The sequence below is a fragment of the Saimiri boliviensis genome, chromosome 20 (assembly GCF_048565385.1).
Source record: "Saimiri boliviensis isolate mSaiBol1 chromosome 20, mSaiBol1.pri, whole genome shotgun sequence".
Lineage (NCBI taxonomy): Eukaryota > Metazoa > Chordata > Mammalia > Primates > Cebidae > Saimiri > Saimiri boliviensis.
Genome location: NC_133468.1, coordinates 25,156,657 through 25,169,457, shown reverse-complemented (window position 1 = coordinate 25,169,457; position 12,801 = coordinate 25,156,657). Strand labels below are relative to the sequence as shown.

The following is a 12,801-nucleotide window of genomic DNA, read 5'->3' as shown; positions in this document are numbered from 1 at the left end:
CCTGGTTTCCTGAGATCACTAACCTTCCATTCTTTCTAACCGTTACAGGGCAAAGAAGGAGCCTTCATGGTAAGAGATTCTAGGACTCCAGGAACATACACCGTGTCTGTGTTCACTAAGGCCATTGTAAGGTATGGAGCTAACCCTGCTCAGCAAAGTGGGGAGAAACACTTGTGAAGTGTGCGAGCACTGGAGCACAGACAACAGAGTCAGACAGTGCGAGAGGCAGAGGCTCACTAGAAATGGTCTGCTTTCCGTCTTTACTCGAAGAAAACCAAGGCCATGGAGATCAAGGATAGAACCGAAGAGACTTAGAAAGTGACAGAGCTGGGGGTAGACGCCAGGTCCGCTTTCAGTTAGCATACCTAATTTTAGAGTTCTAAAGACATAAAATACTTGGCACTGTATTGGATGAGTATAAAATACATAGAGCAACAGAAAAGATATTATTATCTGGAAGCAAAAATGTATCAACTCTAGTTCTGGCTCTGCTCATAAAACTGCTTACCATTAATTGAGTCTTTATTATGTGCCAGAAAATATGCAGACCATTTCCAATTCTAAAAAAGTCCTGAAGGCAGGTATTACTATGCTCATTTCACACAGAAGAAACCGAGATTCAGAAGCTGATGGTGCCTCCCTGTGACCGTGGGTCCGAAAGGGTCAAGCCACATCCAGGCTCCAGCCAATGACTGCAAGACCCTTGCTGCTTGTCTGCCCCTCTGGACCTGTTTCTTCTCTGTAAAATGATGTCTAAGAACCTATCTAGGTCTCAAATTCCCTTCTAATTAAAACATTAGTAAGAACCAATTAACTAAGAACCGCTGTTTGACAATGGCCAAAGTAGTCAGAATTAAGAGACAAATAATTTTTAAGGTGTCTTTGGAAAATTTTTTTGGAAGACTGAGGATGTGAGCAGGATGTGGAGCAAGGGCAGGTGGCCAAGAGCCCGATCCAGGGATGGGAGGGAACACGGTGTGTATCACAGAGGGGCTGCATCTCTGCCATGGCTTGCAGACAGGAGGTGACCTACAACCTGCAATCCCACAGGTATGATGGAGAAGGGGTGAGACATAATGTCTGTGTCGAGGCTCCCCACAACTACCCTCAGCTTTGGAGACTCATTAGGAGAGACCTTCCAGGACTGAGACTTACTGAGATTTAATACAACAAAGTGACCCAAAGCAAAGTCAGCAAAGGGAAAAGGCACATGGGACAAAATCTAGAGGAAGCAAAACACAAGCTTCCGAGAGCCCTCTCCCACTGGAGCCACGCAGGACGTGCTTAATTCCTCCAGCAATGAGCTGTGACCACACGTGAGCACTGTCTACCAGGGGAGCTCATTAGAGACTCGGTGCCCAAGGCTTTTATTGGAGGCTGTTTCCACAGGCAGCTCGTGTCTAGCAGATGCCAAAATTCCAGATACCCAAAAGGAAAACAGGTGTTCACCACGGAGCACATTGTTTCTAGCAAAGTTTCAGCACAGCTCATCACCCTCATCAGTTAGGGAAAGAGCCGTCCCGAAATCCAAGTTCCCAAACACCAGCCAAGGGCTAACAATGCAAGCAGGCCTTCCTAAGGAGAGTAGTCAGGCCTGTTCTGTTCATCCTCTGCAGCAGTACAAAGTCAAATAAGTGTGAAGGGGTCAGAGAGGCTTTCTCAATGTATGCTGACCAATCAGTTAAATTTATAGAGCAGGCAGGGCAAACACATAGCACATGCATCCACTCCCTCATTTTGTGGCAGTGAAGAACTATCACCAATCCATCACAGCACTGCTGTCCACTGGGTCCAGACACAGCCTCAGAGTTCTTTTTAACACAGTACTGCAAGCACCCGGGGCCAACCTGTCAGGACCTATTTACACATTGAACTATAGCTGCCATCTTTGTGAGAGGTTACAAGACAAAGATAATAAGAACTTAATACTAGTAGACTTATTTGTGTCTCAACATTGCTTCTTAATAGTCACTACATTTGTGTTTCATTTGTTTAAGTGAGAACAATCCCTGTATAAAGCACTATCACATCAAGGAAACAAATGACAATCCTAAGCGATATTATGTGGCTGAAAAGTACGTGTTTGATTCCATCCCTCTTCTCATCAACTATCACCAGCATAATGGAGGAGGTAAGCTCCAGAGCAGGGGTGGAGCAGGGGTGGACCAGGGCCACCCCACAGGTGAGCAGCGGGCAAGCAAGCAGTACCGCCTGAGCTCTGCCTCCGTTGGATCGGCAGCATAGATTCTCATAGGAGTGCAAACCCTATTGTGAATAGCACTTGTGGGATCTAGGTTGTGTGCTCCTTATAAGAATTTACTATAAGGACACATGCACACGAATGTTCATTGCAACACTGTTTACAATAGCAAAGACCTGGAACCAACCCGAATGCCCCTCAATAATAGACTGGACAGGGAAAATGTGGCACATATACACCATGGAATATTATGCAGCCATCAAAAATGATGAGTGTCCTTTGTAGGGACATGGATGAACCTGGAAACCATCATTCTCAGCAAACTGACACAAGAACAGAAAATCAAACACCACATGTTCTCACTTATAGGTGGATGTTGAACAATGAGAACACATGGACACAGGGAAGGGAGCATCACACACTGGGATCTGTTGGGGGGAAATCGGGGAGGGACAGCAGGGGGTGGGGAGTTAGGGAGAGATAGCATGGGGAGAAATGCCAGATACAGGTGATGAGGAGGAAGGCAGCAAATCATCCTGCCATGTATGTACCTATGCAACAATCTTGCAATGTCCTTTTTTTAATTTTTATTTTTTATTTTATTTTTTAAAAGACAGGGTTTCACCGTGTTGGCCAGGCTGGTCTTGAACTCCTGACCTCAGGTGATCCACCCACCTTGGCCTCCCAAAGTGCTGAGATTACAGGCGTGAGCCACCACGCCCAGCCTCTTGCATGTTCTTCACATGTACCCCAAAATCTAAAATGCAATTTAAAAAAATAAATAAAAATTTTAAAAAAGAATCAAATGCCTGATGATCTGAGATGGAACAGTTTCATCCTGAAACCAACCCCCTGCCACACCCATCCATGGAAAAACGGTTTTCCACAAAACCGGTCCCTGGTGCCAAAAAGGCTGGGGTTTGCTGCCCTACGGGACAGAGCCAGAGGGTACCTGGGTTAGGCTTTTTTGAATTGCTATCAAAGAATACCTGAGGCTGGGTAATTTATAAAGAAAAGAGGTTTAATTGGTTCATTGCTGTATAGGAAGCACGGTGCCAGCATCTTCTTGGCTTTTAGGGAGGCCTCAGTAAGATTTTAGTCATGGCAGAAGTCAGAAGGGGAGCAGGTGTATCACATGGCAGGAGAAGGAATGAGGAGGGGAAAGGTGCCACACACATTTAAACAACCAGATCTCGTGTGAACTCAGAGCGAGAACTCATTTATTATCACAAGGATAGCACCAAGACATTCATGAGGGATCACCCAATGACCCAGATACATCCCACCAGGCCCCACCTCCAGCATAGGCCATTACTTTTCTTTTTTCTTTTCTTTTCTTTCTTTTCTTTTTTTTTTTTCCCTCAGGGTTTCGTTGTGTCACCCAGGCTGGAGTGCAGTGGCATGATCTTGGCTCACTGCAATCACCACTTCCCAGGTTCAAGCAATTCTCTTGCTTCAGCCTTCTGAGTAGCTGGGATTGCAGGTGTGCACCACCATGCCTGGCTAATTTTTATATTTTTGGTAGAGACAGGGTTCACCACATTGGCCAGGCTGGTCTTGAACTCATGACCTCAGGTGATCTGCCTGCCTCGGCCTCCCAAAGTGTTGGGATTATAAGCATGAGCCACCATGCCAAGCCAGGGATTACATTTCAACATGAGATGTGGAGGGAACAAACATCCAAACTATATCAGCACCCACACAGGAAACTTGGAGAAAACTGGCAAAAGCCCACCCTTGCTTCTTTCTGACTACAAATAATCACTAAATATACAAATAGAAAAATACAACAAATACTTAATTATATTATATATCTTCTATTAGCAAACTGTCTTGTGGAAATCGTGAAATTTTACTACCTACCCATCTGCACTCATAATGTTTTCAAGGAGGGTGTGATATCAGCAGTTAGGCTTTGGGATTTGTTTTCCAGAATAAAATTAGCTTTTGCTTTGATTATTTTTTCTAGTGATTTAAGTTAGATGGTTGCTACAGCAAAGCCCTAACCACTGCTTCTTGACTTTTCAATCAACTCAGGCCTGGTCACTCGACTCCGGTATCCAGTTTGTTTCGGGAGGCAGAAAGCCCCGGTTACGGCGGGACTGAGATACGGTGAGCAGTACATCCAGGAATGTCAACTCATGTCCCTAAAGATCTGGGGCAAATTCTGAATAAACTTGCCATGAGCCTACCTGTTTCCCAGGCTACAGATCACCATTAAAACAAGTATATTGCCGGGCGCGGTGGCTCAAGCTTGTAATCCCAGCACTTTGGGAGGCCGAGGCGGGTGGATCACGAGGTCGAGAGATCGAGACCATCCTGGTCAACATGGTGAAACCCCGTCTCTACTAAACAAAAAATTAGCTGGGCATGGTGGCATGTGCCTGTAATCCCAGCTACTCAGGAGGCTGAGGCAGGAGAATTGCCTGAACCCAGGAGGCGGAGGTTGCGGTGAGCCGAGATCGCGCCATTACACTCCAGCCTGGGTGACAAGAGCGAAACTCCGTCTCAAAAAAAAAAAAAAAAACAACAAAACAAAACAAAACAAAAAACAAGTATACTATATATCTAGAGATGATGGCACTAATGAATATTTACATTGTGTATTAGGGACGTACATATATGAGCACATTTCTCTAGGTCAAATCAGTGGCCATTGGTGCTAGTGAAGAGTTCATTAATCAAGTGTTTATTAAGCACCTACTTTGTATAGAGCATTCTGCTAAATACTATTAGAATAATATTAGAAAATCATGAATTAGTACTGTGTTTCCACCATCTTCTAGAACTTTTATATCATCTAGTTGGTTGAGTATCAGACTATTACAAGAACAGCAAGCTGACAGCATCTAGAAGTCTGCATAAGAGAGTGCTAAAATTCTTTGGACTGCCTTTAGGCGTGGCATGACCTCCAGTGCTGCAGCCTCTACTATGTTTTCTGGTCCTGCAGAATTGCTTCACTCACTTGGGATTATCTGCCTGGACTCTGAAGGCATTTGGCTTTGCATCCCTTGGTTCCAATTGTGTGCTGCTTATGGAGAAGGCTGGTCTAATTTTCATTTCTCTCCTGGGTTGGTGGTTCTCAAACTTGAGTGTGCACCAAAGTCTTCTGGAATGCTTGTTAAAAATGTTGACTCCTGGCTCCTACCCAAACACTCACCAAAACGCAATCCTTGATAGTGTCCTGGAGTCTACTTTTTTTTTTTTTTTTTCTGACAGGGTCTTGCTGTGTCACCCAGGCTGGAGATGCACTGGCGTAATCATGGCTCACTGCTGCCTTGACATCCTGGGCTCAAGGGATCCTCCCACCTCAGCCTCCCGAGTAGCTGTGACTACAGACACGCACCACCATGCCTGGCTAATTTTTAAAAATTTTTTGTAGACACAGGATCTCACTATGTTGCCCTGGCTGGTCTTGAACTCCTGGGCTCAAGCAATCCTTCTGCCTCGGCCTCCCAGTGTGTTGGGATTACAGTCATGAGCCACTGTGCTCTGCTGAGTCTACATTTTAAACAAGCATGCTAGGTGACTTTGATACAGGTGGCCAGAGGGCAATAATTTGAGAACCACTGCCACACATGGGCTTTATCCCTAACCAGCACCATGTCTGGCACACAGTACCTACTGGTGCTCAATACTGCTTGCTGTTGAGTCTCTGCCTCAAAGAGGTAAAAATTTGGCTATTTAAGTACGAGACCAAGCATTGGGGAAGGGTAATGACTCTTTAGCCTCCTTATGAAAATAAGGGTATTTTAATAAATGTAGAGTCTTAATGTGTCCATGCTGGATAGGATCTCAGATATTATCTGGTCAACCCACTCATTTTGACAGTGAGAAAATTGAGCCTTGGGATCTGGTATTTGTTTGCTAAACATTCTTTGAGCGCCTCCCATGTGCCAGACACCGTGCTAGCTTGTGCCTCTGCACAAATTCTCTTTGAAACTATCTCTTTAACTGCCCCCCAAACCCCACCAGCAAGGCCTAGCAGAGTGCTGTGTATATAGCAGATGCTCTTGATAGATGAATGAATGAATAAATGATCAGCTCAAATGGAATTTACTTAGTGTAAAAAATGACAATAAAAAATTCACGGTCAAACATAGATTTGGTTGGAACATTGCAAGAACCCTTTCGTTAGTATTTTGATTAATATAGTTTCTTTAATATCTTGATTCATGCCCTTCTCCATCTTTTCTCCATGTTACCTTCCCACACATATTCTCATAGTTTTCCGGCATATCCAATGTTATTATGTGGGGAAAAGATAATTTATTTGCCCTCTCTGAATTATATTAACAATAGGCTAAAATTCTAGGTAGGGCTTTACAGTCCCCTGGTATCCCAATACCTTATATCTACTGCTTGCCAACCCTAGAGAACTCTCTCTCTTTCTTTCAGGGAAATGGGTGATCGATCCCTCGGAGCTCACTTTTGTGCAAGAGATTGGCAGTGGGCAATTTGGGTTGGTGCATCTGGGCTACTGGCTCAACAAGGACAAGGTGGCTATCAAAACCATTCGAGAAGGGGCTATGTCAGAAGACGACTTCATAGAGGAGGCTGAAGTCATGATGTGAGTGGCCGAAACAAGGATGTGCTGAAACTCGGGGGGGAACATCGGTTCTGTGTTCCTGAAGTACCATGCAAATGTCATGTGCTACTATCTCCCTGTGCAAATTCCCAGCAGTGGCTTCCTATTGCACAAAGAATAAAATCAGACTCTTCACAGTGGTTTCCAAGGCCCGCCATGGCTATACCCACCTTCCCTTCTCAGCTCCTACCCATCTTTCCTCTGGTCCATGACATGCCAGCCATAATGGGCCTCTGCTCATCTTCACACTCACAGCTGACTCCTTGCCATTTGTCAGGTCTCAGCTCCAATGACATGTTTTTGTTTTGGGGAGGAAATGAATATTATTTTCATCCAAACCATAATAGACAAAATGACCATTGACTATTCCAGCACCCTAATATTTACAGCATTTTTGGAAGAGACTAAGTTTAGACCATTTTACCCCTTGTTTTTTTCTTCCAGGAAACTGTCTCATCCCAAACTGGTCCAGCTGTATGGGGTGTGCCTGGAGCAGGCCCCCATCTGCCTGGTGTTTGAGTTCATGGAGCACGGCTGCCTGTCGGATTATCTGCGCAGCCAGCGGGGGCTTTTTGCTGCAGAGACCCTGCTGGGCATGTGTCTGGATGTGTGTGAGGGCATGGCCTACCTGGAAGAGGCGTGTGTCATCCACCGAGACTTGGTATGGGCATGCAGGGTGAATACCCACAGGTGCAGGGTGAAGGGACATGTCCCCCTGAAATGGCTGGGAATGCACTAATAAATAATACCTCACAATCTCCTTTCTTCTCTCAACTTCTCGCTTCCTCCACCGCTTTGAGTGGTCCTAGTGGAAAGTACTTCATGTGGACTTAAATCTGGGCCCTAATCCCGGCCTAAACTCTTTTACCTGCTGCATGTCAGTTTACATTCTTCCAAAATGGAGATGACTGCCACTCCTTCTTAACCTCTCTGTGACTCAGTTTCCTCTTGGTAAATGGAAGAAACTGAGTTTGTCTGAAGGTGTTATTCTACCAGAATCACACTGGGGAAACTCTTAAGCAACTCTCACAATCTCTGGTGGCTGGGACTCAGGAATATTCATTTGAACACATTCCCCATATAATTCATCTGCACATTAAAATTTGAGACACACGGCCGGGCGTGATGGCTCACACCTGTAATCCCAACACTTTAGGGGTGGAGCCGGGTGAATCACGAGGTCAGGAGTTCGAGACCAGCCTGGCCAACAGGGTGAAACCCTGTCTCTGCTAAAAATACAAAAAATTAGTTGAGCCTGGTGGTGGGCACTTGTAACCCCAGCTACTCGTGAGGCTGAGGCAGGAGAATCGCTTGAATCCGGGAGGCAGAGATTGCAGTGAGCTGAGATCATGCCACTACATTCCAGCCTGGGCGACAGAGTAAGATTCTGTCAAAAAAAAAAAAAAAAGAAAGGAAGAAAAATAATTTGAGATACACTGTGGTATTATCTCTAAGGGCTCTTTCAATGCAACATTCTATAATACTAATTAGGGGTCAGGTACTCTCCCTTTGGAAGAATGGTTTTAAGAGGATTAACAATGTCAAACTATTCTTTCTTTAGTCAACTGGGAGACACTTTCTTCCTATTATCCCTGATGTTAACATTTCCTATCACATCAGGTTGCGTCAGAGCCTATCTCTGGCTAGACATCACCATGGATTTCTCTTCTAATTAGAACTCAAGAATGAAGATAAACTCGCTCATCTTGATCGTGAATCTTACACATTCAGCTTTCCAGTTAACTTCCAGCAGGCATTTGTGAAGCTTAATTAACGTTTGTAAAGCTTGGTGATGCCCTTGTAGGACAGCACACAGTAAAGCAAAGGACTGTGATTAGGGGAGACTCCTTAACTACTGATGACCCGTCAACAGTTTTCCCTCCCTTGCTGTTTTTCTGTCTCCTCTCCAGGCTGCCCGAAATTGTTTGGTGGGAGAAAACCAAGTCATCAAGGTGTCCGACTTTGGGATGACAAGGTAAAAGAGGAATGTGGTGCCAGTGAAGTCTCAGGAATGGGACTCAGGCCCCGGAACATTCTGACCTTCTCCCTTCACTCTCTCCCAGGTTCGTTCTTGATGATCAGTACACCAGTTCCACAGGCACCAAATTCCCAGTGAAGTGGGCATCCCCAGAAGTTTTCTCTTTCAGTCGCTATAGCAGCAAGTCGGATGTGTGGTCATTTGGTGAGTGTCATGCTGGGCCCCGCCGCCCCGCGATCTGGGCTGCAGACCAGATGTTGCCTTTATCAAATGCTGACAATCCTACCCACCCTGAACCCTGTATTGTGTCGTGAGGGTGTCCCACTGGAGGGTTGTGTAAGAAAGGCCCTGAAAACAGTGAAGGAGCCCTCATTATTGCATTTGTTTTTAGAGATATTGGACATGGTGGTGGGGGTTAAAATAAAAGTGGAAACAGCATTCTGGTGCCAGCTGCTGTAAAGTCAAAAGCTGAAGTCAGGAAATTCAAATAGGAGGCCCTTGAAGGCAGGGACCATGTTTTGTCAAACATTACATTTCCATACTTATCTCAATAAGTATTAATATTTTACTCATTCATTCAACAACAATTAACTGAGCATCTATTCAATGCCAAGGGCTAATCTAGGTGCCAAGGATGCAATGGTTCATACGACAGAAAAGACTTCTGTTCTTTTTTTTTTTCAGGACACAGGCTTGCACTGTTGCCAGGCTAGAGTGCAGTGGTGCAATCTCAGCTCACTGCAACCTCCCAGGTTCAAGCGATTCTCCTACCTCAGCGTCCCAAGTAGCTGGAACTACAGGTGTGCACTAGCACACCCAGCTAATTTTTTTGTATTTTTGCTAGAGATGGGGTTTTACCATGTTGGCCAGGATGGTCTCGATCTATTGACCTCTTGATCCTCCTGCCTTGGCCTCCCAAAGTGCTAGGATTACAGGCGTGAGCCACCATGCCCGGCAAGACTTCTATTCTTTTGGAACTAAATTTGAGATGGGAGAGGAGACAGAAAATCACAAAAGATCATAATAACAATCATAAACAATAATAATCACAAACAAGCTAAGGTATAGAAGATAAGGCCAGGCAATCATGAGTAGGTGCTATGAATAAAATAAAACAGTAATGGGACAGAGTGACTAGAATGGAGAGAGGGTCTGCTTTGAATAGTGTGATATGGGAAGGTCTTTCTAAGAAGGTAATATGTGAGCAGAGACATATGATAGGAGGGAGCTGTCACCATTTGGAGAGCAAAAACTTGGTGCACTCAAAGAATAGGGGGTACTAACTTAGTGGGAGAACAACAGGCAGTGAAGCCGGCAGGCCATCATAAGGAGTGAATGAATGAATGAATGAATGATGTTGGTATGGCAGGATGTACCAAGTGTTCTTGCTGGACTTGTCATGTCACCTGAAGTCATAGTTTGTGCATACTAAAGTGTACAAAAAAATATACCAGACAACCTTTTTGATTTGGATTACAAGAAGAATTATACCATGGACAAGAGCTGGTTGAAAATTGATTTTTGCCATTCAGTATGAAGGAAGGGTTTGATAAGGGCTTACTAGTAGTCAAAACCAGGGGAAGGTTTGCTAGGTAAATCTCTTAGGAGAAGAGTGAGTCTTAAAAATCTTCTCCAGCGTTTTACACTATCCATCTCTAGGAGCCAAGTGGTTTGTTAATTATGAATCCTACCTATTACTTAAAACAGTCCGCTATCCACTTAAAACAGTCCGCTATCCACCACACTTTGTTAACGAGGCTTAGGTTACAGAGTGGACTTGAAATAAATTGTGCTGACAGCATTCTTGGATGACTCTCCTCTCCCCAGTGTGTATAACTAGGAAGGTTGGGGCTGATTGTAGTCATCTCACTATGGGTGGTGAAACTGATCACACTGCACCAAGCAAGGGCCCCAGAATGAGACATCTGGAGCAATGACCACTTCAGCACATTCACCTTCTGATTCTGAATGGGGTTTATTCAGCCAAAGGGTGTCAGCCTGGGAATTTCCTGCTGTATCTTATTGAAATTCATCCCTGCCTATGACATATTACTTGAAGAGAGCCCAGAAATGAGGTTGATGGATGGATGCAGAATAGAAAGGGATCAATGAAAAAAAAGTATGAGAAAACTGGGGGTGCCAGCCTAAGCAGCAGAAGCCTGGATGGGCTAAGAGCTCCATGCCTGCATCAGCCCACTGGACTTTGTTGTATGTTTTAAGGTTTTTGCCCTAATTAGCGGTGTGCTATTCTGAACAAGTCAACCTCTTTGCACTTCATCAATATTTTCATCTATTCACTTCTCATCTATGCATCTATGTAGTAAGGCAATCGTTCTGAAACCATGTTTTAGCAGCAGCACACATTCAAAACAATTTTCACTAAAAATTCTGGTATCTTGGGTTGATAAACACTCTTATCTAAGGTCAGGTTGTGGATTTCCAACTCCTGAGGCACCTCTGAGTAACCCCTAGAGATTCTGTTCCACTGGGTCTGGCCTGGGGCGCAGGAACCTGCCACTTGAACAAGCCTCTGAGATGATTTTTATTCGGTGTTTTGGGGATCGTGCTTTGGGAATGTCTACTCTAAGATTCTCTGGAACAAACCTTGCAAAGCACTGGATTAGGTGATTTACAAGCAGTCTTCCTGGTCTGACATCCTGTGACTATATCAGCATATAATAAGGACAAAGCTGACAATTGTACTAAGGGCAGAAGAAGAAAGGAAAAGGATTAAATCAGAGGTCAAAAAGAGACGAGCCAAAGATGTATTCTGCTTGGTCTACATGGTATTTTTAAAATTCAAGAAGTTCACCTCTTAATTTTTGACTTCCTTTTTAAAAATCAGAAAGTGTTACAATTCTGATCCCTCATTTTCATGTGCCATACTTTGGCTGGAGTCAAATCATAGCTGTTTCCTTAAGACGGAGCTCTTTATCTCATTTGCCACAATTCTCCCCTATCACACTTCCTGCACTCCATTCATTTGCCTATTGCACGTTGGCATTTGAGTCTACAACTGTTAGTGGCAGCATTTGAGTTTGATATAACAAAGGGTCCATCTTGAAAATCCTTCTCCACTAGAAAGGTTGGAAAATTTCAGTTCTTTAAAATAGGACAGGCCTAATAAACCTCAGGGAGACTTGATGTACTTCTGGAGGTAGCACGTGAATCCTAATGCCAAGGAGTCTGACATTTCTAGAGGCAGGTTGGTTGGTTTGCTGTCTGTGGGCTTTGTCATTCACTGTGCTGTGCTCACCATTTCTCGTAGGTGTGCTGATGTGGGAAGTTTTCAGTGAAGGCAAAATCCCATATGAAAACCGAAGCAACTCAGAGGTGGTAGAAGACATCAGTACCGGATTTCGGTTGTACAAGCCCCGGCTAGCCTCCTCACATGTCTACCAGATTATGAATCACTGCTGGAAAGAGGTCAGTGGAGGAAGTGCTTCCCGCTGCATTGTCATATACAATTTCAGGTCCTGCCTCCTTCCCTAGAGAAAGTAACCCTCTCTGAAGGATAAGGCAAGAGGGATGACTCATGGAGATTAACAACAACATGACTTCGAGGGTCTTTTAACGGGATAGATCCCCATCACTAATGGAGCTGACGGTGACCTTAAATATTATTTTGTTTACTATATAATGTCACAAGCCATAAGCATAACTTCAGAGAGGAGGACGGGATGTGGCCTATGCCAACTTCCTTCTCGATTTTCTGAGAAAAGAAATAAAATCTGTGATATCATAAAACCATTAAAAGTACATGAAGTTAGTTCTATAATTTGGGGAACAAAGTTCACTCACACTGTGAAAATACTAAAATCGCTTAATTTGAATTCATTTTATTCATTCAGCAATTTAAAATGGGGAGCCACTTACTTTGTGCCCACCTGGCTGGCTCATTTATCCCCTCCTTGGATTGCCGGCCATGGGTTGAGCCCCATCAACATGAGTCTTAGATGGTCTTTGGTGAGTTAGAAAATCGTACATTTCGGCCAAAGTGGTAAGTTGCTGAAATAGAGAATTAATAAAAATTCA

At 44.2% G+C, this 12,801-nt stretch overlaps 1 protein-coding gene across 1 annotated transcript in view; it reads left to right on the top strand.

Annotated features, from left to right (window-relative positions):
* The window catches only part of ITK (IL2 inducible T cell kinase), an 83,177-nt gene that overhangs the window by 62,024 nt on the left and 8,352 nt on the right, over positions 1-12,801 (top strand). Inside the window, exons 9-16 of the mRNA XM_003934775.4 lie at positions 49-131; positions 1,998-2,131; positions 4,238-4,312; positions 6,599-6,770; positions 7,233-7,449; positions 8,699-8,763; positions 8,852-8,970; positions 12,035-12,192. Coding sequence (XP_003934824.2) covers positions 49-131; positions 1,998-2,131; positions 4,238-4,312; positions 6,599-6,770; positions 7,233-7,449; positions 8,699-8,763; positions 8,852-8,970; positions 12,035-12,192 — 1,023 coding nt within the window. The remainder of the gene's footprint in view (positions 1-48; positions 132-1,997; positions 2,132-4,237; positions 4,313-6,598; positions 6,771-7,232; positions 7,450-8,698; positions 8,764-8,851; positions 8,971-12,034; positions 12,193-12,801) is intronic.